Source organism: Melospiza melodia, chromosome 1 (genome assembly GCF_035770615.1).
Source record: "Melospiza melodia melodia isolate bMelMel2 chromosome 1, bMelMel2.pri, whole genome shotgun sequence".
Classification (NCBI taxonomy): domain Eukaryota; kingdom Metazoa; phylum Chordata; class Aves; order Passeriformes; family Passerellidae; genus Melospiza; species Melospiza melodia.
Window position 1 is genome coordinate 24400700 of NC_086194.1, and position 27411 is coordinate 24428110.

A 27411-nucleotide genomic window follows, 5' to 3' on the forward strand; every position below is an offset into this window, starting at 1 on the left:
AAGTGTGAGTTGGAGCATTCCAATATGAGCAGTGGTAAAAGATGATATTCTTCAGTATTCTTGTTTTGAAATTACTTCTAAGATACATAGTAAGAAAGACTAAGTACTATACACCACTTTGTGATACGGTACAAGTGCTGTGTCTGTTGTTACTGCTCCTACATGTCAGACTTCCGGAGTTTTGGCTTATCTTCCCTATCTTTGATCTCAGGTCTACAGCCTCACTTAATCAAAGAAAGTCATTCTTGACCCTCATCAGCAGGCAAATGAGATGGCAAAAGCCTCCACCAAGAGGAATGGAGGAAAAAAACGAGACAGGATTTTTAAAATTCCTCCCTGTCCCATTTCACACTGCTTTCTCATTATCCCCATCTCATATTTCAACTGCCTAGTGTATACATCATCTAGTTCAATGAGCACACACTCCATTGGGTTTGGTAAAATCTGGAATAGATTTTACATCAATAAATGAAAGTTTACCAATCTCTTTTGAAATTTGTGGTAACAGTGAGAAAGAGGTAAGAGTACAATATGCAAAGGTTTTCTATGTCATCCATTAAGCTTCTGTGACATTTCAGAATTGTTTTTTCCTTGTAGTTTATTGTTTTTATACCTCCACCAAATGGATTTCCCCACCAAAAGCAGCTCAATGCACTGTGCAAATTCTGGAACAACAGTAAAGAATGAGCACAGTTTGAATAGGAATTTATTCCAGTGTATTTTTGGTTAACAGTCAGTAATACACAAGACACAATGAAACAAAACCAGATGAGAACAATATATTATAAGCAGAAGATGACTTGCCTGTGTTTGCCCTCTGTCTGTTTCAATAACATATTCCTATTTGCAGAGCCAGTTCTGCTGCCATAACTAAAAGAGTTATTTATGCAATTTTTTTTCTTTCTATAGTGAAATAAATTTCCCTTCCAGTTGAGTTTTTCTCTGTAAATTTTCGTTGTAAGTGGAGAGAAGGAATGTGACAGCCATGACTTGCATACAGGGCCTCTGGGGACATTCTATTTGCAACAGGCAGGTTTTTGTTTCATATTTACAAACCTTTTGATGGATGTCCTTTCCAGTGAAAATGCATGGACCCACAGAGCTTTTAGGCATTATGTGATGCATAAGCAGAATTGTTTCATTAAATTTACAGTTATTTTTACAGGCACTTTGCAGAAGTTCAAAAGACTGTTAAGGTGGACTTTTGTATGGGACTAATAAAGTCATCTCACATTATTGACAAATGGCTTAAACCAAAAAAGTTTTCCCCTATGTTATTGAGACATGAGCACAGATTCTGAAACAAAATGTTTTGGGACCTTTAAAATGCACTTAGGCATGGGCTTAAGTGAGCTTAATAGAATGTAGAATGGAGCTGATGTTGACCTGACTTCTTTCCCCACCCCCAAAAGCCTAAAAAATGTAAACAACAGGCAGTTATAAATACAGAGCGTCCAGAGTTGGAGAAACAACTTTCTCCTAATTAATCTGCATCTCCTGCCCTGTGGCCTGCAGTGACATCCAATGGGGTAAGATGGAATGATCTCAAGCACTTCACTAATCAGCATACTCCCTTCAGAGCAATTAAAATTATTGCTCCAGCAAGAAAAGGAGGAGAAAAGAGGGTGAAAATCAGACTTTGCAAATCCCAAAGAGCTGTCCTGATTTGAAACACACATGAAGTCAGTTTTGACTGAACAATGGAGGAATTTATAAGGAACTCTTTAAGCTTCTCAGTCTTTCAGAGATCTGCCTAAATGTTTCTACTTAGAGCCTCTGTCTGATGCCTTCATGTCAGATGGCTATTTCTTAGGGAGCAAATCTGGTGAATATGTTATTTTTGAGATCATGTCACTACTACTTGCATGTTTGGGCTTCATGTGCTGCCTCTGTGTAATGCCAAATCGTATTTTCCTCACATGCAATGGTGCAGTTGTTTTATTCCCTTTTTTTTAGCCTCACAAGATCAGAATGCTGGCTGAAAACCATGCTGTTTTTTCATTGTCTTTGAAAGATGGAGACAGGAAGAATGTTTGGTAAATATGGATTAAGGAGGTATTTTAAATAAGTGCAAATTATTTTTCATAATACAGAGTGCTTTAAATATTATCATACAGCCTGTCTTAAAGGGTAGACACATTGTCTGCTTTCTCATTACTCACAGTTATGATTTTCTGCACACTTAATTGCTCCTGAAGTAACTTTTTTTCCCCCTGTAGATTAATTCAGTTCATATTTCCTCTTTTCCCTGACTGCAGCTAACTGACACAAACTAATAGCTGACCCTGTGGAAATAATAGTGATTGTTCCTGCAGGATTCAGAAGCCAGCTAACAGAAGCTTCTGGAAGAGTATTCTTCTATTTGCAAAGGGACTTGTAACACACTGTTTAAAGAGAGTAAGATTGGTTTCATTTGCAGTGGAGAATTATTTTAATGTACAAATAGCCTGAACTTCCTGTGGCTTTTGGAAATAGCTTGAATATCACTTACTCTCGTAGTCAATGAGAAACAGGCTCTTCAGCAGCAAATAGAAAACCAATTCAAATGCAAAGGAAACAGAATTTAATAAGAACACATTATTCTGAATAATATACATATGTACATTTTTGTAACTGCCTGACAGATCTGTTTCTATGCTTGAAAATTATGTCACATTAAATGAATTAAAGAATGACTTTATTTTAAACCCCAAATGTAATTTGCAATCTGACACACTGCATTTATTACTTTTTAAGCCAGTATGGAGGTCTTCTCTTGTGAAAGTCAACCCAAACAAAAAAAACCCCTTCTGTTTGCTATTTTTTGCTATTTTTTAAATAAAACAAGCATGGATGGCATCTTGGGCCTGGTTCCTTCTTGTGCTTCTGCTGATTATTATTTAGAAAAGGCGTAGGTTTTATACTGAATTTTTTAAGATATCCCTTTGTCTTTTGTATTCATTGATAAGAAAAAAAAAAAAAAAAAAAGAATTAAAATATCCCTACTTTCCCAAAGGAATTATTACTTAAAAGAACCCCAAAAAACGAAAGGCAATTTGGAACACCCTAAGAAAAGGGATTTTCAGTCTGAAAAATTGCTATTTCAAGACAAGGTGGCAAAAGCCTTTGCTCCTCTTGAAGTTGTTGGCATTTTCTTCAATATATTACAAAGAAGAAGTAGTAAATTTGGTATTTTCAGATGCTTTGATTTCCTCTTCCTGTCTCTTCATATACATCTAGGAAAGAACATATACATAGATATATATAACACTTGTTCACAATGCTGTGTCCACAATGCTTTCTTTTCTTTAAAAGAACTGTAGCAAATATGTAAGCAAACCAGAAGTTCTAAACACAATTCTTCAGCCTGGATAAGATCTGTGGGGAGAGATTTGCAAGACACTAATTTTTGAATGAATATTTAGTATGCATAGTATGTCTAGTTCTTAAAAGAAAGCAGAGGTTTTAGCCATAATGACTTATATAGCATCCTGCATTGCTGCTCCTTCTGTACAGACATTTCTGTATCATTTGTATGATACAGTATCACACAGTATGATGATGTATATAGCTGTTCATACTGTATAACAATAATGTACCTGCTAAAGGGTGGTGGTAACCCTGGACTGAGCCAGTGCAGTCCACAGTACAACCCTGTGCTGAAATGCCTGGCAAGGCTTTGTATCCTTATTGCTCTTTAACAGCTGACAGAGGAGAAGTCTGTGAAATGGTTAATGATTGATATGAGAGAAACAGTATGGATCAGAGGAGAGGAAGATGATGCAAAATTAACTTTATTTGGAGTGCAAATGAAACCTAAGTTACATTTTAGTTTTTAGAGCAACAGTGATGAACTGTCAGTGCTTATCTGTAAAAGCTGGCTAAACCTCTCGCTCATTAACTTTGGCAGACATCTTTGGATTTCTTCCATACGTGGAAGAACCTGTTCAATTTGTCAAAGGATTTATATTTAGTTTAAAAAAATATCCAAGGGTGGGAAAAGAATCAAACCAGAATGGCTTAAAAGAATCTGTTTAATAAATACGGGTGTATGTGACAATCCTGTAACTCCCTGTGACTGTGGATCCCAGGGATGGAGAAGAACAGTTGCCTCAAAATCTGATTTTGTGTTTTCCCTTTGGTTCTTTAGAAGTGCAGAAGAGGTGAGTCTGCAAAACACTTGTGAAAAACAACTAAGGGAAGCATATGAATGTAAAAGTGAAAACCAGCTATCATCTCACCTTATGTTTTGATTGCAATTAAGTTATAACCCTGCCAGTCCAAACCCAAGAGATTTAAAGAATTTAATTATTTCCAGTAGCCCCATTTTTGATGAGGCACATAAAAAATTTTGTAATTATTTAGACTGTCAAAGGCATATGTGCATGTGTGGATGAAAGGATAAAAAGGCTGATAAAAGCATGACAAAAAGTGGAAAAAGCTATTCCCAGGTGTTAGGCATTGGCTAGTCTGCAAATCTGCTGGTATTGTCACTGGGACTTCTAAGAGCAAGAGAGAGAACAACAGCTAATTCTAGTGAAGTTACATTGAAAGACAGGATTTGAAAGATTCTCAGACTATAAATCTGAGAATTAACATTGCTTTTGACTGATTTTGCTTTACATATTTATTTTAATAAATTTATGAAATCACAGCAGTTTCATTTAGAAGCACTAGGAATAAGAGTAAAGTGATTACTTAACTAACAAATCTGTTTGGCTCCTGTTCTTTTGCTTTGTACAAAGAGAGATTCCTGCCATAAACAGAGTGCAGGCAAGTTTTGTATCATTTTTCCTGTGAATATTGCTGAGTATTGTACAGATGACTGTATACTGAGTCTCTGGGATTCATCCATAAGTAATCATTACTTTGCACTACAGGAGTTTGCAATTACTTTCCCAGCTTCATTCTCTGTTCTGTGGTGTTTTCTTTTTCCCTTATACTGAAATGGGAGCATCCTGCTGTAAGCACCAGTATCAACTTAGTCATCCTTATTTATTTATCACTCAGAGTGTTCCTTCTCAGCAGGTCAGGAATTGGAAAATTCATGAACCAGGCCCCTCTAATCTGAGTAGTTTCCCCAGTATCATGATTAGCAGATTTTGTGCTATTAGTGAAAACTTTTTCCTGTTTCCTTTTCAAAATATGAAATATGAAAGGAGCAGAAAAATTGGTTTATGCAAATGAGTCCTTTACAACTACAGAATATGTTTTGCAAAATTTAAGTTGAAATCTGAACTGTCACAAAGTTCAAGTTACCTTTTTGTTGTATTTATTCCTTTTTTCAGAGGGGTCATGTATCAGCAAGAAAGTTGAGAAAGAAGACATGTAAGAAAATATGTACTTTATGAATGGTATTTTTTACATCTGGCTTTAAAAATCTTAGGGTTCAAAGTGAAAAATTCTGAGCAGAACAAAAACATCCTTAGTAATTCAGTTGCTTTCTTACTGACCAGCTTGTCTTGACAGGCATGGCTGCGTGTTTACATACATAACTTGGACACACAGTCGAAGACATAAACTAAGATAGAAGGACATTTTTTGTAGTGTAAGTACTGCATGGGAATGCAGTCACATAAACATTGTGATTACTCAGCCAACTGATTAGCATATTGTTAAGAGTGTGTATTTTCCTTTTCAACTATAAAAGAAACAGAACACATTAAAAAACCATGGAAAATGAGATATAATAGGCTTGTTACCAAATAAAGTCTTGTGTGCTGTTCTTAATTTGTAAGAAAGACTATATTCACAATAGATTTATGGCAGCTATACCACAGTTACAAAGACTTTAGTGTATTCACCCTTCTTATGCCAGGAAGTGATACACAGGAGGTGACTTGAACAAAACCAGGTCTATGAGACATAAGCACAACATGCTGTGGCCTTCCTGGTATTGAACTCAGCAAAAATGTTTGTGTGGAGTTCCCAGCCAGGGTACCACACAAGAATGCTTTTGCTATAGAGACATTGCTTACTTAAGTATGTCTGTTAGTATTTCAGTGACTATTTTAACAACCACTGATGATTATTCAACTGGCCAGTTTCAACATTGCAAAAACCCTTGCTCTAACTCTACTTGGCACATGGCTGAGAGGTCTGGAGGCCATGCTACCAATTAAACTGTTTTGATTGAATATTTACCCTATTCAGTAGGAAGTGCTGATGTTTCAGTGCCCTAGTAAATTCAGTGGGAATTTTAATTTGAAGCTGAGTTTGAAGATCTCACTAACAAACCTGGTGTAATGAAACAACAGACGAGTCTTGAGGAAGAGTAGGGGATTGGATAGGAAATGGTGGAGGAATTAAGGTAACTTTTACCTTTCCTTCCATAATCCTCTCAGTGGAATCAAAAAAGGGCTACCAAAATGTAAATTGTTCTGGATGCAAAAGTATTTGTCTTTGAGCTACCACGTGAGTGAACACAGTCTGTAACTTACTGTTGGTGGTCTTGTTCTGGCTGCTCAGGAATGTGCTGAATAACTTCATAAACCGTACTTAGCATATCCTGGCCTGCGACAAAGTCAGGGCCAGGAACAGATTGACTTGAAACCTAAAACCAACAAAGTGTATTCCTACTGTAAGTACAAATATGAAAAGATTCAACAGAAATTAAACTGTTAATGTAACTTGTAATTTTTTAAACTTTTCATCAAAGTTTTGCTTGTGGATTGAATAGGAAATCTCTCCTAGTTTACATTTAATTTTCAGTAAGTTCTTGTCACATTAATAGTAAGGCAAGCATTAGTTTTAAATTCATTTAACCCCTTTAAAGATTTAGGATGCAGCTTTTGAATTTAATGCAGCAAATGCTTCATATTAATGTACCACAAGTCAAGAAAGGAACATTTAATAAAGAGAAAAGCAGGAGAACAAACAGGGCTTGGGTTCAGCATAAAATTCCCACTGGCCTGTCAAAGAGAGACAAATGCATGGAATTTCCATAAATCAAGTAATATTGGCTGTTCAGCACGTTAAGTATATTAATTTCCTCTTATTCATGACAACAGATTTACCTAGACTCTACACCCATAAGGAATTATCAGTCTTTCTGCCTATACCCAACCTCCAGTTCTTCATTATCTACACTTTCTTATTTTCTCCTTTCTCTGCTGACTAAAATGAATCAGTGGATCAAATACTGGCTTTACCTGCAATGCTATACATTTGAGTAGCTGAACACAAATTAGTAGAGTTTCTCCTGTTTCTTGAAATTTTACTGGAAGTTATAGTAGATTTCATTGCTTGTACATCCATCCTGTTGTTCCTGGCACTGCTCTCTCCCTCCTGACCTACTAAGGCCCTGATCCTGCCAGAATGTGATATTGTGATATGATCAGCTTAAGGGATATAGAATCATAGAAGGTTTGGGTTGGAAGTCCCTAAAGATCATCCAGTTCCAACCCCTCTGCCATAGGCAGGGACACCTTTCACTAGATCAGGTTGGTCACAGTCTAATCTGACTCTGAACACTTCCAGGGATGGGGCATCTGCAACTGAGACAACTTTCAGTTGCCTCACCATCCTCACAAGTAAAGAATTTATTTAATCTAAATATACCCTCTTTAGTAATAAAATAATATTGAAGTGTGCTTAAGGCTGTGATGATCTAGGGCCTGATCTCCAAACTTAATAAGCCTCTTACTGGCAGAAACTGTAAAAGGAGCAGTTCAGCTGCTCTGTTTTCTAAAAGTCGTTTATCTCTGCTGCTGTAAAAGTTTGCCCTCTCCACTAACATTTGCAGTAGCACTTTAGCCCTATAAATGTATATTTCAAACTTCTAACTCCATCAGAGAAGATAAATTAATCTATGGCTGTTTTTTGACATGATGTATTATGAGTACTAATCATAAAAATAAATTAGGTGTGACATTGTGACCCTGTGACCATGCTTTACGAGCTCTCCCTTACCTGACCAGATCGATGCCCTCCAAAGTTACAAGATTACATTGCTGACAATTTTCCCTAGCAAAGAGAATGCCTTTCTTCTCTTTCCTCCCAGTTTTACCATTGTCCCTAAATTTTATGGCCCTGTTTCTGATTTCTTTTTCGTCCTTTTACACTATATCAGAATGGTCTCCAACTGCTATGCAGTAATGTCAGCAAAGACAATGCAAGGAAGCAGCAAATGTTGCAGGATTTCTTTTCTGCTAGCGAAATTCCTATGCTTAACTCCTACCCTACAATACACAAAACCAACCAAATAATTTTGTGAAACACAGCCGAGACTTAGCTTTCATTTACACTTTAAATAACTCCCTGAGACTTTTCTGCACTGCCAGGGCTGAATGTTGCATGAGCAGAAATATTAGGGTCAAGGGAGAAAATGGCATCACAATAGCAGCCTTGCCTGTGTGACACAAGTGGCTACTTAACTACCCAACATTACTAATATTCTTCTAATATAGGGTAGTTGAATGGAGATTGCTGTACTTAGAGCTTGGTTATTCCTTATTCATTATGTTGATTATGAAGTACTGAACTAGTAACACAGGAAAGAAAGAGCAAATACTGGATGAACACCAGCCATGAGTATGGTGTCATGCACACATCTGTAAAAAGCAACAGAAGCAAACCCACAGAAGGATTCTGGTACAGATATTTATTATAATTAGAGAAATAGAAGAGAAACTGTCTATTTATGATGTAAAATCACATACCCTAGAGCCACTGGTAAGATCTGGAAAAGTGATGAACTCATATATCCCAAAATCATCCAAAGCACTTTCATGTCCTGAAGTTAGAACAAAGATTTAAAAAAGAAGATGTAATATGAACCTGGAAAATAATGACTGGCAAGGTATTTTTTAAACACCTGAACACTGCTTATGTGATCTGCTTTAGACCACTTCCCTGCTGAGCTCCTAAACTGGTGTGGAGTGAGGCAGGACAGCAGCAGAGCTGGCGCTTGGTACTTGGTGATTTCCCACACCTTGGACCAAGTGAGGAGCCTCTTGCTAACCTCAGCAACACTTCTGGTAGAGACATTCATACTCTCTATTCTGGAAGGCTTTTCTTTTTGCTTTCATTTCCCATAGAAATTTGCTTTCATTTCCCATAGAAAAGAGGCTGAATAAATAAACTCAGCATATCTAAGTGTAGTGAAGCAGTACCATCTGAATGTTTTACAATTCTGAGAGTAATAAAAGGGAACATGGTACCTATAGATGTCATGTTATTATTTGGGAGTTCAGATACACCTTGTATTTAGGTGTATTTAGGTGTAGTTAGTCTACCCTCCCACTGTCCAGGAGATGTGAGGCTCTTGGTTGTCTCTTGGGCATCATTCCACATCAAAGGTTACAGCACTAAAACCAATGATGAATTTCTATCCTTTGCTATGACTTTGATGGACTCTCTGTGCTCAGGTGAATGTCCTACCTTCCTAAGCTTCATATACTTCCCTCTAGTTGTGCATGTAGCAGTTTATGGTCTGCTCTGATGCTTTGGCAGAAAGGAATGGGAGTAAAAGTGATATCCTTCCAGAGGATGGCTGGTGTCTGGCATCTCCTGCCTAGGATCAGGTGGGAAGCATAGTGGAGAGAAAAGAGGCAGTGAAAAAAACCACTCTGGGCCCTGATAACACAGAGAAAGGCAGTACAGAATATGATAGAAGGTTATATTTGTATATTGCAATGTCATTAACTCATGATTTTGATAACAACTGATGCCATGAGCATTTTCAGTTGTAATCCTCCTATGGTGTATCACCTCTTACTGCTATCCCACAATAACACTGATTTGTCATATTGGTGACAACAGTGGAATACAGGTGTTCCAGTCCCAGAATATTGGGATTAATAGGTAGAATTCAAGACAGCAGTACATACTGCTATGAGCTCCAGGCATGAGCTAAACCCATGCTGACTTCTCATTTAGGTCTGATCTTAATTAAGCTATCATACAGGTGTGCAACACAACATAAAAACACACTTTTCTTCCTTTTGTTTTATTTTTTTTCTGTATTTTGTGATGCTATTTTTCTTTTTCAGGAATGGACTTTGACCTTATGCTCACACTTATTTCATTAGCATTACCTGAAAATGCCTGTGCCTTTCTGTAATCAGCCTCTGCCCTAGAAAACATAAACACGTTTCTCAGTTTGACGTCATAAGCCAAGGAAAGAAAATTAATATGATAAAATGCAATTCTCTGGATGGAAAATACTTTAAGATGTAAGATGAATTGTTTTTCTACCTGCTCTGTAGCTTCTGTTGTATCACTGAAAAGAAGAAAAAAAAAATTATTCTTTTTGCTTCAAGGGTCCAAAAGAAGAGCTGGACTGTGCTTAACTTTTACATACCTTTATGTGGCTGATACTTTTTCCATAGGAACAAAAAGGCCATAGCTAGGATCAAAAATAATGAAATTCCTGTTATTACTGCAAGAGAAGACAAAGATTTTCCTTTCTGGGCCAGCTTTTCCAACCCTGTGACAAAGAAGATGAGTACTGTATTTAGTTCCTTGTTCTTTATAATGTGCTACAATGACACTGAAAAATGCATCTTTTAAAATTATTCTGAAACTAGTAAACTTGCATAGAGATAGAAAACAGATGCATAATTTGGGTCTTGATAATGGGTAATATTTATTTTTCCCCACAGATCTGAACTGAAAAAGCAATGATATGCATATCAGAAAAGACTTCAAAGCAGATTAGAGCCTGGAGCTAAATGGAAGTCATTAATGTAAACCACAAATTACAGCATCAAAAAAAGAAAATGTATATTATAACTTGAGGTATAGAGGAACTGAATTACCAAAAAGGAAGTGAGAGAGCAACTTGTGCTAGATTGGAGAGAAATCCTCCTAACAGTTGGGAGCTCTAAAGTAGGAGAAGACAAAAGATCCATTTGATTTGTTGTAAAGATTTTTAGATCACTGACAGTCTGGTTATTTATCAAACTGCATCTGAAAGCAATTAATTATCACAGAATCACAGAGTCAGGCTGGAAAAGACCTCTAAGACCATTAAGTCTAACCTATCACCAAAGATCAACATGGCACTAAGTTCTATGTCCAGTCGTTCCTCAAACACCTCCAAGGATGGGGACTCCACCATATTGTTTGTATTTATTTCTAAATATATTAAAAATATTTCTTTCCTTTGCTCAAGTCTTTTTCTGGGATATGCATTAACAGGACTTTTCCATCAGGATATTCTGATACAACACATACACAAATTGTATATAATTACATACCTAGAAGCACATGGAAAACATTTGTAATGAATTTGCAAAGACAAGAATGTGAAAGTTAGGAAATGCCAGACGTATCTACTTGTGCACTCTTGATTTCCTCCTTTTGCTCTGAATTGTGCAGAATTCATGTAATTAAAGGACAAGGCACAATCAATACAGGTAAATTAATGTTGCATATTTGCTAGTGCCAGATTTATTAGTACAATTAAAATGTGTATTATTCAGCTAGATGTGTTCCCAATAGTCAATGAACTCCTCTGCAGAGGGCTGCTTACATCTACTTAGACCTTTGTGTAATTCACTGGCATTGTGCTGGCTACATGTGCAGTGGTTTTCATGAAGATTAGATATGAAGATTTCTAGACAGATGCGTCCTAAAGATACGGGAAAATAAATCACTGCAATTTCACCAGTTTTTAAAATAGTCCCTTGGTGTACTGCTTTCCTTAGGAAGAAAAAGCCCAAATGCTGGAGAATCAGATGAGTCCTTAAAAATGTTCCTCAAAGTGAGTAATTTCAAATGTAGACTCAATAAATCACATCTCTATAGACATATCAGCACAGAAAACAAAGAAATGCTCTTTGCATGCATCTAACACACTCAAGCTGACTAAGCTTGAAAAGTGAGCAATGACAGGTGTATGTGAGATACCTCATCTTATTTTAGAATCTTGGCTGAAAATGGATAACAACTTAGTGCAACTACTGATATAACTGTAACTTATTAAAATAATTGTTTCCTAGATAATTTTTAGGATTAATTAGGCAGCTGTCCATAGCACCATATAGGTGAGTTTCTGTCCCATGGGGAAGTTGTGTAAGGTCTTCTGAAACATCAGAGTTCCTGTTGCTTCTGAAAATGGGGTTTCCAGTATTCTGAATGCCATAGTCCAGCCTCTGTATCTAGGATTATGGGGGTAAGGAAAAGGAATATGGACAATTTTCATAGTCTTTGCTTAGTATGTTTATTCACTTGCAATGTGAATTTAGCCTGAGCAGCATCACCGAGAATGAACTGTGTGTGAATTCATACCTCTTAGAATGAGCCAGTCCTGCTCTGCAAAGTGTAGCCTTGACATCTCCATTTAGTGCTTTTTGAATAAACACTCATCTAAAAGAAAATTGCTCCAGAGGGGGGAAAATATCTTTTTCTATTTTTAAATACACTAGAAAAAATGTTTTGATAAGATGTAAGTAAAATATTTGTAATTAGGAAATCTACTATTTTAAGTGCAATCAACCATGAAGCTGTGGAGTCTTCCCTCCTTTTTGGCCTTTGAAGGGAAATCTCAGCTAAATGTTACATGAACTTCCTGGAGAAATGTCATGTTTATTTCTATAAACACATAGCTCTGATTGCATTTTCTTTCACTAGTAACCACAATATTTAGTTTTTGAGTGTGGTATTCTTACTATGAAATTGCAACCTGTATTCCTCCCAGCTTACTAAAAGCCCTGGATTCATGATGAATCAGTAAATAGCCTGAATCATGGACATATCTTCTTGTTTACCAAACCAACAAATTTGTTAGCTCTTTGCTCAGCCCACATGAAATTGCTTTGTTAAATTTTCTAACAGGGAATCTAGTAATTATTGTTGAACATTAATAGCATATGTGCCTTATCTGAAAACACTTGTATCCATCTGTATTGAGAAGAGACATCAGACTTCTTTGATATCTTGTTCTTTGCTCTATGCTTCTGGAGATTTTCTGAAAAACTGCTTTGTTGCTATTGAACACAATCATAGAGGAGCTGAGGTTATACTGCAGGAGCAATGAAGGTATGTGTTCTTCAGAACCCAGCAATCAATCCAGAGGTTCATAAATATGACAAGGAAATTATTTACATGAACATTGTAATAAAATCCCACAAAATTTCAGTGTCTTAGTGGGTTGTGTTCCAAGCTGTGTCACACAGAAAAAACCTTATCCCACAGAATGTCTAAAAGCCCCTTTACCGTATTCTTAGTGAGATGTAAATTTCAACACATATTCTAATAACGACTTCCTTTTTCTGGGGCATCCACTCAGATGTTACACTTTACAGCAGTAAGGTTACATTCTTACCTACAGACGTAACAACAACTGTGAAGTGAGTTTCGTCTCGTTTCCCAGTCACGTTGTTAAAAGCACAGCACATGTAATCCATTGTCTTCTGGGCCACTTTATCAGATACAACTTCCAGATGGGGTCCATATTTGATTACTTGAGTGCTATTGTCATCCCTTTGAATCCATGAATAAGTATTTGGTGGGTTTGAATCTGCTGAGCAGTCAAACAGTACAACTTGCCCCACGTCCACTGTAAACACAGCCCCTATATTCAGACCTTTGTCTGATTTGACTCTAAGTCCATAAGGTCCATCTGCATTGGGGAAAAAAAAAGAGAAATACAGTGAGAAAATGAAAATCAAAGTATATAATTAAAAATTAATCAGAAGTGTATCTCTAAAGCTAGAATATTTAAGTTAGACTAGCCTTTAGAATGGCTGGCATTCAGTTATTTCAATGAAAAGGCTTTCAGTTCAATAACTGGATCTATGCCAGGCTTAGCTCAGGCTACACCCACTTAATACTGGTCTAATTGCTGTTTAAGGAAAAAGCATGTGTCTATGTATTTTCAGTATGATAAAAAGAATGAAAACTGAAATCAGTTGGATTTCTATGAAGTAAAGGAGCATGTCTTCTTCAGGAGCATATTTGATTTCTACTTCAAAGCCAAACTTACTGGCATAAGTAATTTCCCAACAAATTTAAAAGTGAACAAATTGGCCTTGTAATGTTATCTTCACTGCAATAATTTACAGTACAAAAATTACTAAGGGAACTAACTTACAGGTATAATATTGAGTGGGGTGTGCCTTAGATGAATTCAGAAAAATTTTTCCATAAATGGCTGCCAGCATAAACTTTAACTTTCCCCCTATTTTAGTAGGTTTGTACTACTAAATAATATTTTAAATAATTAAATATTTTAAAATACTGAAATAATTACTACTGTAATTATGCTTTTTTAAAGAGCAAGTTATTGTACTGGAAGTTGTTTTTCTGAATATAATTAGAAGAAGCATATGTTGTTCTAAAGTCGTGTTCATTACTCAAAAAATTGAGCAGATGAGTATTTTTAGTGCAATCTGCATAGGAAAATGAGAAGGGGAACAATATATTTAAATATTATAAGAATATTTCTCATGCTGTTTTTACTCGAACATTTCAGATCATTGGGGCTTTTACATCTTTACACATTAAAATTATTTTTACAGTTACTTAAGTATAAAAATTTATGTAGAGAATAAAATAATTAAGTATGCCTTATGAAATAGCTTTTTATAGTTTAAAAAACAAAACCAGAAACCCCTAATAATTTTAATGTTGTTGATTCCCTGAGGACTTGCATGAATAATCAAAAATGCACAGACCTAATATGACAGAGCAAAAGAAGAAAATATATGCAGAGTATTCCTTTGGTAGGATCCCTGAAGATCAGTAAAGCTGTCTCATACACAATGGTGTAGCACAAAACAGGCACAGTGCTGTGCCCATTGCAGACAGTGGAATCTAGTAAAACTTCCACCTTCCTGTGGTTGTCTGGGAGAATTAAATGGGAAAATTTAATTCTGCTACATGAAGCTGCATACTTGTATATTTCAGACTTTATTTCCCACCAGGAAATTCAGGACCATGTTAGAATGTTCTCTAATACACACTTCTATTTACTGTTTGCCTTTTTTAATGAGATTTATTTATTCTTCAAGAACACACCTAAGCCATCAGCACATAGCACAAACCAGGCCATTTTGTGTGCACCTCTGTGGTTTTTTTCTGTTTGTTCAGGCTTAGACAAGAGACCACAGATCACCACATATGACCTCAGTTTAGTTCACTTTTAAGTAAATATCTATATTTCACAACATAAACTTGTCAATCCTTTAATTTTCTCTATTTATTTCCTAGGGGTAAGCTTTTTGCAGTCTCATTTTAAGGAATGGCCAACATCATGCATAATATTTTCTTGGGAAATGCAATACAAACTCACTTCAGCATGAATTAGTGCTGCTCCCACCTACATTGCAGTGGCCACTCTGAAGAATCATGGCTTTTCTTTTCACAAGTTCTAGATGCTGGGCTGCTTCCTCACAGGCTCTGCAGCTCCTGAGTAATTTGGTTTATTGTCTCCAAGAGCCAGCTGGACCTGTAATGACCATTTCTGTGAAGTACAGACCTATACCCCACTCTTTTGGCTTGGCTGGCCTCACTTGAGTTGCATGTTTCTGTGGAAGGGGAGCTTGTCACAGGGGCTCACCTCTTATGGGTATTTACTTCCCTTTTTTTCAGATCTGAAAGGAGAAGGCATGTACTGGCCTTTGATGTTTTTCATAAATGAATTAAAGCCCCTCACAAACTATGTATAGGCAGGAACTTTTTTTTTTTTTTTACTTTTCAGAGCAATTCAGTGGTTCTTCCAATCCAATTCTCCCTTCTTAGGAGAATTCTCTTTTATTTTCACAGGTAATATGACTTAGATATGTGTTAACAGAGATTATTGGTAAGAATAGCTGACTGGTTTACATGTTCTCCTCACTGTAGTGGGTGGTTTGCCACAGTCTGCAAAAGAATTAGAACTGAGTTCTGCTTTTTTATCAGTATCATAACTGTGCAGCATAAAGAGATAACACTGAGAACTATATTTTAATGGAAGCTGCGAGTTGAAAGAAATCATTATACAAACACTGACAAACACTGGCTGGGAAAGTAAGTTGGAAAAAACCAGAGGGGTTATCTTAAGAAATAGACAAATCTTGGCAAAATCTGAAAAGTGACATTCCTTGCTGAAGTTAACACAAGGATTGGGTAACACTTCTGTTTTTCCTGGAGCAATATTTTGCCTCTCCTGGGCATTGTATACATCAAGGTCTCTAAACAATGGGTAACTAACAGTTATACACAGCTTCAAGGATGATTCTGAAAAGTAGGCAATTAACCATTCTCTCACTAGTACTAAGTATATTCTATCTTTTGGAAGACTTGAGGAAGAAAATTCCACTTAGCCTTCTGAGTTTAACTCCATCAACACAGTACAACAGTGTCTGCTGCAGCCTACAGGAAAGCAGCTTCTTCCAGTTTTGAAATAATTTGTTTCTGAGTCACATCACTGCAATAGCCATGTTCCAGGCTGCATTATCATCATAATTAATGGAGAAGCAGGACAATATTAATAAGACATGAATTAAAAACCACTTTTCATACCCAGTAACAACCCACAATGACAGCCTTCATGGATCCCTCAGCTCTATTTTCCCTTTCCAGTATTGCTCTCTACAGAAGACTGCCTCTTGTCTCAGTAAAACCAGTTAACTAAATGATGTGTAAAAGAATAAATCAATCTTTCTGAGTAACAATTTACTGCTCCATGGGAATATTTCCAATTGCTCCCATCACTACGAGACAGGTGCAGTTTCCAAGCAGATGGCAGGTATTTACCGTGAGCGACCTTTTCTTTATCACCTCCAATAACTCCCCCACAGCAATGACATATGGCAGAGAGAGATCCTGGGGCCTGTTCTGGATTGTTATTGACTACTGGGAGCTGGGAGACAAAGTACTTCTGCAGGCAGAGGCTGAACCAAATTAGGTGACTTCATATAGCTCAGGAAGTAAGACCCCAACTCCCATCACTGACTTGGATATAGAGACTTTAAATATCACAGGTATCTGAAGTCTTTCAGCATTGCATTGTTTGCTCTTAATATCTTTTTTTAAGCTGTTATATTATGCACAAAGCAAACCCTCAGTTCTGATGAAGGACATTCAGAAAATGCATATAACAATAATATTTACACACACAGAAAAAAAGTGAATCTCACAGTTTTTGATAAAGCTGTATATCACAACCATTTAAACAGCAGAAGATACAAGAAATGCGGACACTTAAGTAACTTTGAGATTTTAAAATTCTGGTAAACAGTAGGTCAAAAACAGGTTTCTAGTTTAGAACTTAGACAGATTTTTCAATTTACTGAAAAATGCATGCAATTGAGTGAGGAAGAAGGGGGGAAGCAGTACCAGAGCGGGGACTGAAGGGCACACACGTTGTCAGAGCAAGTGTCCCAGACACCTGCCAGTGCCATCAGTGCTTTGGAGACAATCCCATGTGTAACAGGTCAGAAATTCAAATCTCACATGAGCTGTGCAACAAACAGAGCTGTCTGAAAGGTAACAAGGGTGGCAGATGCTTTTCTAGTCTGCCCCTACTTCATTGCATGGGAAGAGGCTGTCAGGATGGATACAATGTCCCAAGCTCTGTGTAGGTACTCTTTGAAGACAGATCTGTATAAGGCCAATTCACACCTCATTAAAGTGAGAAATGCAGTAGAGGAGCTGCATTCATACACCTTCAGGTCTCATTCTTAGGACTTCAAGCACATAAGTGAGCTGAGATTGTGACTCTACAAAAGCAGGCATATAAAAATGTGCTACCTCGAGGAAAGAATGTGTTGGATTTTTTTTTTTTTTTTAATTACAGTAATGATAAGTTAAAGCTCTATCAGTGCTGGTTATTTCCTTGTTTACCATGATTCTTCTGTCTAATGAGATGGAAGCTCAATTAATATTTGCCCTGTTTAGGACTCTGCAACTGCTTCTTCATCTTCAAGTCTGCACTGCTGTCAATTTTATAAGCTCATATCTAACAATGTTCTTGTTAATCTTTTTTAATTTAGGCAGTCCTTTTCTCTTCTCCTGGTGCAGTGTGGAGACTCACCCCCTCCTCCAATACTTTAGATGGAAGTCATCCCCTTATGCAATGAATTCTTCAAGTTATAACAAAAATCTCTGAACAATAGCAGAATAGACAATCAGAAATGAAAGGAGATGAAAGGAGGAGGAGGAAAATATAAGAGGTAAAGATGTAAGAGATGTAGGTTCTGAATACGTTGGTAGTGCAATCATAACAAGTTGAGCATAGGCTGCCTACCAGCTGTCAGCTGCCTCAAAAGCAGGAAAAAGCTGCAGAGGAAAGCAGGAATGAGCACCAGCCCTTGGCAGGACAGGAATTCAGTTCCAATCTTTGCAGTGTCCCTTCCAGACTGGGCCATGGGGCAAACTGGCTATATCTGAATAGGACTGGTGACAAAGTAGGTCCCGGCCTTTCAAATTTCAGCTCTCCTCTGAGAAGGATAATTTGACTCCTGAGGACATGAGGATTAGAGCATAGCAGGTGACATATGTGTATCATGTGCTACTTGAAAACAGTGGAGGCACTGGGAATTCCTGACATGGATCAAAATGAGAAGGCTCTAAGATTTATTTTCTAATCAATCTTGATCTTATCAGCAGAAGTTCATGATTTTTATTCTCTGAAAGGCATGCCCATTTATTTTTTACTAGCAAATCTCATCCCAGCTCTATTACTCTGTCAAAGTTATTCAGTCCTCCTATTTAATGTCATGAATGAACTTCATTGAGATACTGCCTATCCTCTTTCTGGAGCCATTAATGGAAGTATTAGAAAAGACTGGACTTGAAATGATCTTGAGGAAAGCCACTAATACCATTTCTTCAGCCTGGTACTATTCTTCTTCTTCCTGTGCTTAGCTTTTTGATACTATTTGGTGTCTTCATTTATAACAACATTTTCATGTATAATGATCTCATTATTTTTTTCTTTTGAGTCACATCTGAAGACATCTCTGGAAATTTTGAAGTTTCTATTTGAATTCTGCAATTGAGACTGATCTTTATGACTACACAACACTAAACAATTTTATGATCCTGTCTTAAGTTAGAGCTATTACAAACAAGCTCATTTTGAATGCAAGCTCACATACAATGTTGACTCCACTGTTTTCTGCCTGTTTTCATATTTGGAGGCACTCCTTCCAGCAAAATCATTCATACAAAGATAATAATTAATATTTTATATACTCACAATATATGGTTGGCGCAATTATCTCACTTTCCATTGCACTGACAGGGTTAGATACCAGACAGCTGTAATTCCCAATGTCTTCTTTTACTGCAGGAACAATGAGAAGTGTAGCATTGTTTGATGAAAAGATATAATTAGGGCCAGCATGAAGACGCTTCCCATTTTTCATCCACTGGTAAACTACCCTTGTACCTCTATCCACAGTACATTTTAGGGTAATATTTCCTACATACTCCACTACTCCTGAAGATGGTTCAGTATGTACAGTTGGTTTTGTGACTGGAACTGTAAAATAAAGAGATGTGAAGAGTTGTTAAAGTGACAAGCCATTATATAACAGTCTTCATGGTCAAGGTGATTCAAATAGCAACCATCAATCTTTCTCTAAATTACTAATATTTAACCTTTAAGTGTACTTATCTCTTAAATACACTTAAAGGTTAAAAAAGAAGACATATTCTCAGCTGGTGACTGTAAGAATTGTATATAAATAAATAAATATAAATGGTACATAAATAAATAAAACCAGACTGTTTATAATCCTGGTAATAGGATGAAGTCTTCAGTCATGTGTACCACGGCCTCATGCCTCATATACAAGTCACTGAGTCCACAGAAATGAAAAGAGCACAAAGCATGACACTGCTCACCGTGTGTGACCTCAGCATGATGCCAACAGCTTTGCCCACACTGGGCACCACTGAAATCAGGGCAACCTGTCATGAGGATGTCTGCAGATTGGGATGGCTTTGGGAGTTAAATGGCACCTACAACTTTGTCACCTCAAGATGTCATTCATCTCATTCCTTCCAACCCTGAACCCTTCCGTTACAGGATTCCCTCTGTATAATCCAGAAATTACAGAAGCCTGCTGTCATCCTTTTAGATAATTCTTTTCCAGTTTTTTTTTAAAGTCCCCAATACAAAGAGCAGAGGCTAAAGAGGGAAATTCAGTAAATTTATGAATTCAGATCTGGGCTTCTTTTACAGACTTCAGCCACCAGCAAAAGTCAACGGCTCCTCTTTGTTACAGGAGGTAAAGTTGTTCAGGGAAAAAGACTATTTGAAATTCAATGCATCCTCGTGATAGCACAGCAGAAACTTATGGAATCTTATTTTTTGTCTAATGTCTAATATCATCCTATATGTTTCTATGTCTCTTCAGATTTTTACTTATGATATAGAAACACCAGTCAATATATTAATTTTCTTTAAAGATGACATATTTTTGTATTCCCTCCACCAGCAGTAGAAAAAAACATAATTGTATGCATTTTCTCATGTATGGTTTCATTAAATGAGACACCATTGCAACTGGATACTAAGAACCAGGACTTCAAAACTATAGTAATTTTATTTTCAAAATGAAGATACTATCTTTGACTAACTTACCATCAACAGCTACTTGAATCTTTTGACTTGCAGCTATGGTCCCATTTCCACGGACATTGACTTTTACAATGTAATTGCCTTCATCACTGAGATGCAATGGGTTAATCCTCAAAGATGCATTCGGTGGCATAAGGGTAAACTTGTGCTGGTATTCCAAGTCTGGAATTACTCTTTGATTTACAGAGCCAAGCAAATATTTTGGATTACTTTGAGACCTCTCAAAAAGCCAAATTATCTGGATTTCAGAAGCTGTAGCATTGAAATTGTAGTCAACAGAAAGATGAAGTGGTTGCCCCTCAATACCATGGATGGTATGAGATGGTACTGTCAATTTCAAGGCAGAACAAATACCTGCATAAAATGAAAGAACAAACAAATAAACAAACCCAAAACACAAATGGAAACCCCAAAAAACTCAAATGAGAAACTTTCACAGTGAAAAAACTCTCTAGGCTAAAACTTACATTTTTTTTGTCTGGTTATAATTCAGTTTATAAGTATGAAAGGGGAAAGAGCTCATTCACCTTGGTGAAGCTGGATCTAACTACAGAGCTCTAGCCTCATATTATACAAAAAGCCAAAGGAAGGATCTTTTACTCATGGAAGTTTGACAAAAATGAGATAATGTACATTTACCTTAATGTATAAAATATGTTCCCTTTAAAATATTTCGTATTTCTAGGTCTTACACTGTCTAACACTCTTGGATTGTAAACTGAGATTTTATGTTTTTTTCTGGGTTGGTTTGGCTGCAGAGGAGCTTCTTAGGTACTCTGCCAGTTACACTAAGAAACTGACTGAAAATCTGACAAGCAGCACTTTCATGAATTCTGACTAAAACTATATATAATTATTATTGCTCACTGCTCTGTACCTGTAAGACTAAATTGAAGAAACAATATAAGGCTTGCAAAATTCAAGTATTCTAGTCTTAGGAAATTGCCAGAATTAAGCCCTGCTGTTGATATGCACAAAAGTGAAATTTGCAGCCACATGATAAATTCTGTTTTTTAAGAATTCTGTCTCTGTTATGGTGCAAAAAGGCCACTCCTTGGTTAATCACTGTCTTTCCAATACATTTTTTAAAATATTTTTTTCTTGTGCTGGCCTAAGACGTATTTATAGAACACTATTAAAGCTTTAGTCTTGCAACTAAGTGATCGATTTTCACATTAACTTTTCCACAGCACTCATGAGAACAGCATTGATGTAAAGAGTTGACATTAATGAACTGACCTCACAACACCATTTTAACTGATAGGACTTTAGAGATGAAGAATTTAAGCCCAGAGAAAATTAACCACAAAAATACAGACTCATTTTGGATGATCAATTTGAAATATAAAGGATACAATTTTTCAAAATACATATGAAAATATTTTGGTATGTTCAAGATGCAACTCCAACTGACTCTAGTTGCAGGTTTAATTGCTCAGATTTGTGACTGCAGGTGGTAAAAAAAACCCTAGGAAAAAAGCAACCTCTTATAAGCAAGAAATGTAAAAACTGTGATGTAAACAATCCATCTGCTACTGCATAAGAACACACTGGAGACTGAGAACGCAGTGCCCTGGTTAGCATGCAACACTTTCACCATGCACCATCTATCCTTTTCCTGCTAATGATCACTTTTGGTTGGACTTGATGATCCTTGAGGTCCCTCAAACCTGAGATTCTGTGCTTCTTGACATGCTTCCAATTTCCTGTAATGAAAAAGTAACTTCCCAGCTGATGTACATGGAATGTACTTCTTATTTCTACCTGGAAAGAGCTGGGTGGGTAGGGAAGAGCAGAAGGAGCAATGTATGAAAAATATGTGACTGTGCTCACTAATATAATGCAGAGTTAACTTTGTTTCTTACATTTCCTACTTTCATCTCATTATCCTTTATGACAGAAATTGTAAAGGTTCCTTTATGTCTAATTTCCTAGGATATGTGACAGAAAAAAAAAAATCTATTCAGTAGCATAATATGGTATCTGTAAATGTCTTTTGGGTTAGAATTATCAAATTTCAGTGCACAGTTGTTTGCCATGAGGTAATGGCAAAGCAAACTTGTTGGGGATGAGGGTGGGGACACAAAAAGGGAGTGGTGGTTACAGATGCAGCAGTAATGCCAGTAATTAATGTCAGAGCTACTCTGGAGTGTGAGTAGTCTGGCTCATGGGTAGCCAGCATGCTGCACAGAATCTGCCCCAAAGAAGTAATTTTGTGGCTGGTTCCGTTTTCATAAAGCTGAGCAATATTACACTCAGCTAAAGATAGCTCACAGCATTTCTGAGGGCACGGCAGGGCAGCCAAAGGAAAACACAGCAGAATACTAACAGGGAAATACAGAAAGACAATGAAATCCTTTGACAGAAAGCCTGGCAAACCCCCATTAATGGGGTTAAGGAGGAAGCAGACAGAAGGCTTCAGGCTGCAGGGACTTCAATTTGCAAAGGACTGGCTGAGGTTCAGCTGAGATAGGAGGAGAACAGGGTAAAAAAAAAAAGAGGAAGAGTGTAGAAAAAATGGGGAGTGGCTTAAGTGGAGGATACATAGGACATAGATGTTTACATGCTTAACTTTCTAGATGAAAAACCTAAACCAACTGATGCACATCAAATTGAAGCCTGCTCCTCTACCCGTTTTAAAAAGTATTTGTACCCTATTACTCTTGCAATTTTCTGACACTGCACAACCCTTCAAGGCTTGCTAGACTCTGGTTAACAGGACACATTAAGTATTTTTGTTGGTTATTCTAACACTTCTCAGGTGTTAATATGTTCCCTGACAACATAACAGTATAAATCAGATTTAAACTGCTCTTGTCCACTTTAAAAAGAAAGATAGTAACTCCTCAGTAGAATCCTTCATGAAATATTTAATGCTAGAGATCTATTTCATATAATCTACCAATTATATAACTACCCATTTCAATTTTTAGATCAACTGGAATAAAGTCAAACACATCTCTCAAACACAGAAAGATCTGTAATTAAAAGATCTGTCCATATACTTACTCATTTTTTATGTATGATGCCATTCAATTTTTGGGTTTATTTAGCTGTCAATAGGTGATTGCGTTGTTGGACAATATGCCAGTCAAAGAAGTAGCGCAATCATAAAATATGGAAAACAAAGAATATTTCTCAAAGATCTGTTAATGCAAAAACTTAACATAACCTAAGCAGGTCTTGTGAGCACCAGGATAACTGGGACCACCAGTATGGAAAGTGACAGCATAACAGAGTAATGAAAACAGAATCAGGGCTGGAACTGATTCTGTACCTTCATAGCAGCTAAAACCTGTTGGAATAGAAACTGCAAATTAACTTTGTTCTACTTGATTTACAAAATTTGCTCTGTGTAGTGTCTTGGAAAGACACTTTGACATCTGCAAGTAAGGAAATTCTTTTAGCTGGGACCAGAGGTGGTGAGGGCAGAAAGCCCATTTTCTCCCCAGCCCCTTCAGGAGTGGCTTTGGATAACTCCAGTTCTTGTTGCTCTCTCTGGCTTTGCTGGGGTGATTTTGTGGAGTGCCAACATCCCACAGATGCTTCCCCATGGCTGGAAGGGCAAGGGAGAAGGCAGACTGAGACTGGGGCAAGTTATTAGATAATGGTGCTCTGTCAAAGGCAAGGGTTTTACAGTGATGGAAATATTCCAGTCTTAGCAGAGATCATGTCTTCTGCAGTCTGGAATATTCTTTATTGAGAGGGCTATCCTCTCCACCAAAAGTGTTGTCAGGCATTAGAATGGGACACCCAGGGAAGTGGTAGAGTCATCTCCCTGGGGATACTTCCAAGACGCAGATGTAGCACCCAGGAACATGCTTTAATGGAGGAATTTGCAGTGTTAGGTTTATGGCTGGACTTGATGCTCTTTAGGGTCTTCCCTGACCTAAAGGGTTCTATGATTCACTTGTAGTAGACTAATTTTGATTTTTAATTTAAACTGGAGACTGTTATGACTGATCTTTAAATTAAAGTTAATAGCAAAATCAAGCCAAAGTGTCAAACTAAATTCATATTTTTCAGGCCCAAATCCCATAACATTCAAGCCTATGCCTACTGCTTCACAAATATAATACACTTTTTTTCCCAAGATGATGAAATTCCAAGATCTAACTTTTGTATAATGATTGTAAGGGCTGTACCACAACGACCTCCATTTGGAGCTCAGTGATCTATGCTTTGCTTCCATTTCACATTTCTATCATCAGTATTAGCAAGCACAACAGAATTGTTGTTGACATAAAACAAGGGCTGCAGTTTTAGTTTAAATAAAAAACTATGACATAACTTTTGAGTTTATGGCATAAACTGAAACCTGCTTAGCGAGATTTTAGGATTCTCAGAATTTAACACGCACATCTCCTTGTCAAAGTGAGTTTGGATTCTCAACTGCTTTTCACCAGTGTTCATTTAGCCCTTCAGCTCTCCTAAACTTGGTGCAAAATGTCACTAGATCAGTGAAATATATATTTTTTCCCCATTTTACAAGTATGTTAATTTATGGAACAAAAAACCCCAAACAACCCAGATGTAAGGTCCAGGAAAGCTGTAATTTCTATAATGGAAAATTTGGGAATATTCTTCCCTAGACTGGGATTCTTCCCCAAGAAAAGGTTCCACTGAGATTTGTTACAGGATTTAATTTCATTTACTGAGGTAAATGACTTTAGTGGCCTTTGTGTCATATCTCCATTGCACCAGATTTCACCATGATATGAAGTATGGGCACCACCTTTCCTTCACTAGAAAATGTGAATATCTGGGTAAGGATGTAAGGCTTCATGGTGAATGAACCTGTACTCTAAGCACTCTGCTTGCATGACAGTAACTCTTGCAGGATTTTAATGAAATATATCCAATAAAGTGGTAAAGTAGACAAAGCATAAAATCACTGCTTTTTATCAACCAAACATTTTTCATTTTTAAAGAAGAGATCTGATAATCATCATATAAAACATCAATCATTATGAAGCCAAAAGTCTTGAAAAAGTTTTGAGCTCAAAATCAAGGAAACTAGGTGACTCTATAATAAGCTACAACTGTGAGGTTCACAAAGAAGATAAAAGTTATTCCTATACATGAAGGATTAGAGGATGCACTACATTTGTAATATTATGTATTTCCTCAGTTGACATTTACAAAACCAATTAAATATAGAAAAAGGTAATTACAGTAGTTTGTAGAAATAAGCTTATCTAACATTTGATTACAGGATATTTCTGTCAAAGTACATAGAACATCTATTTTTTATCCATTGCATGGATAACAAATGCACACTTACAAAAACTGCACACAGACACCAAACAAACACACTATTAATGGGGAGATATTCTTCAGCTGACCAAAAGCTTAATTTAGTTTCAATACCAATTACATTTAGATGTTACACATAAATTAATTAATAGTAAAGAAGTGAAAAAGAATGTTTCAGGGCTGTCTTAGTAAATTTTTAAACAAGTGTGTAACAGCTTCTGTATAATCTTTAGTTTAGAACCTGTCCAGCCTTGTTAAAAAGAACACACAATGTATATGTTACTCAATAAAATGTAATAGTATGTATTTAATCAATACTCATGTTTTTATATGTAGATTATGTGTATTTAACCAATACCAAGTTTTACATAGAGATTATGTATAGCACTCATTTTTGTTCAGCTGCTAAAACTTTAGCTTCACCAATAAAACAAAGTGCCACTATCTGATAAAAAGCTTCTAGGCTACCTTTCTGAAATCAAACATCTGACAATACAACAGAAACATCTTTAACTTTATAAAGACAAATCTAATAGAACCAACTCACATTTCCACAATGACAACCAAATATAATTCATACTATATCTTACCTACAAGCAGAAAATATATTTTGCACTGTAAGTCCCAAAAGAAGTTGGCTAAAGGTCTCCATGAAAGCATCCTGTCCCACACAAATGCCACCCTCTCAGCACTGAGCCAGGGCTTGGACCTGCAGCTGCTGGTTTATTTGCTAGGGAAATCAGCAATGAGTTAACAGGTCCTATCCTGTCCCCTGCCTTAGGTGATTTGAATATGTGTATACAAAGAACAAAGGGAGTGGAACACCTGTTAGATGAGGACCCATCTTCATTGCCTCTGACTTTATCATAACCCTTCCCCAGCAGTCACAGCAAATATGACACAGAATGTAATAAATGGGGCACACAATACAAAGTACATTTAATTAATGGAAGTAAGTAAACGCACCAGGTGAACAGATTATACTGTTATTAACTTCCTTTAGTTACAGTTTCATAAAAAGTACTGTGATGCTACATGCTTATTTCAAACTAAAATTAGTATTCACAATATTTTTTCAGAACTTTTTAAATGACAGCCTCTCATTTTCTGTTACAACCCCCCCCGTTAAACAGCTGTTAAAGAGCCTTTCTAATTTTTTCTTAGCACTTTCAAGCCCATAACATTTCTGTATTTTTTTCCTTAACATAAGTATAACTCAGCAAAGAATTAACTCCCTTTCTCTAAACAACATGTGATGTCAAGTGCCTATGACACATCTTTGAAATGAAAATCCTATGGCAGGAGTGGACAGCTTACTACAGTTGTTAAGTGCTGATTATTGTTTCTTCTCCATTAACTTACACCAGTTTAAATTAACATTAATGTAGGGTTTGGATTTTGTCCAAAGCTGTCACTCACCATACAAATCAGCAGCAAACTGGACAGACCCTCACAGAGCTGTGTAGTAACAGTTTGCAACAGCAAATATTAGCAGTGACAGACATGGTTTATCCATAGAAAACCACACAATATTTTTCACTAAACAGCATTTAGGCAGACTATTATGGATTAACAAACATTAGGCTAGACTGCATTCCACTTTGTGCAGGAGCAACTGGTAGGAAGGAGTTGCCTCCCCCTCACTGTGTGCTGGGAGC

At 36.7% G+C, this 27411-nt stretch overlaps 1 protein-coding gene across 3 annotated transcripts; it reads right to left on the reverse strand.

Annotated features, from left to right (window-relative positions):
- Positions 1–795: 795 nt before the first annotated feature.
- Positions 796–26475, reverse strand: HEPACAM2 (HEPACAM family member 2). 3 transcript variants are annotated; one of them, XM_063176585.1, is made up of 10 exons: positions 26344–26475; positions 20501–20851; positions 19109–19393; positions 13250–13546; positions 10283–10408; positions 10177–10201; positions 10017–10054; positions 8640–8713; positions 6420–6532; positions 796–3215 (listed from the first exon to the last, which is right to left on the reverse strand). In XM_063176585.1, the coding sequence occupies exons 1-10, from the start codon at positions 26411–26413 to the stop codon at positions 3206–3208; spliced, it is 1389 nt and encodes a 462-aa protein (XP_063032655.1). In that variant the 5' UTR covers positions 26414–26475; the 3' UTR covers positions 796–3205. The 3 variants fall into 3 exon arrangements, with proteins under 3 accessions (XP_063032655.1, XP_063032670.1, XP_063032662.1); XM_063176600.1 differs by lacking the exon at positions 6420–6532; XM_063176592.1 differs by lacking the exon at positions 796–3215 and having other exon boundaries at positions 6416–6532.
- Positions 26476–27411: the final 936 nt, after the last annotated feature.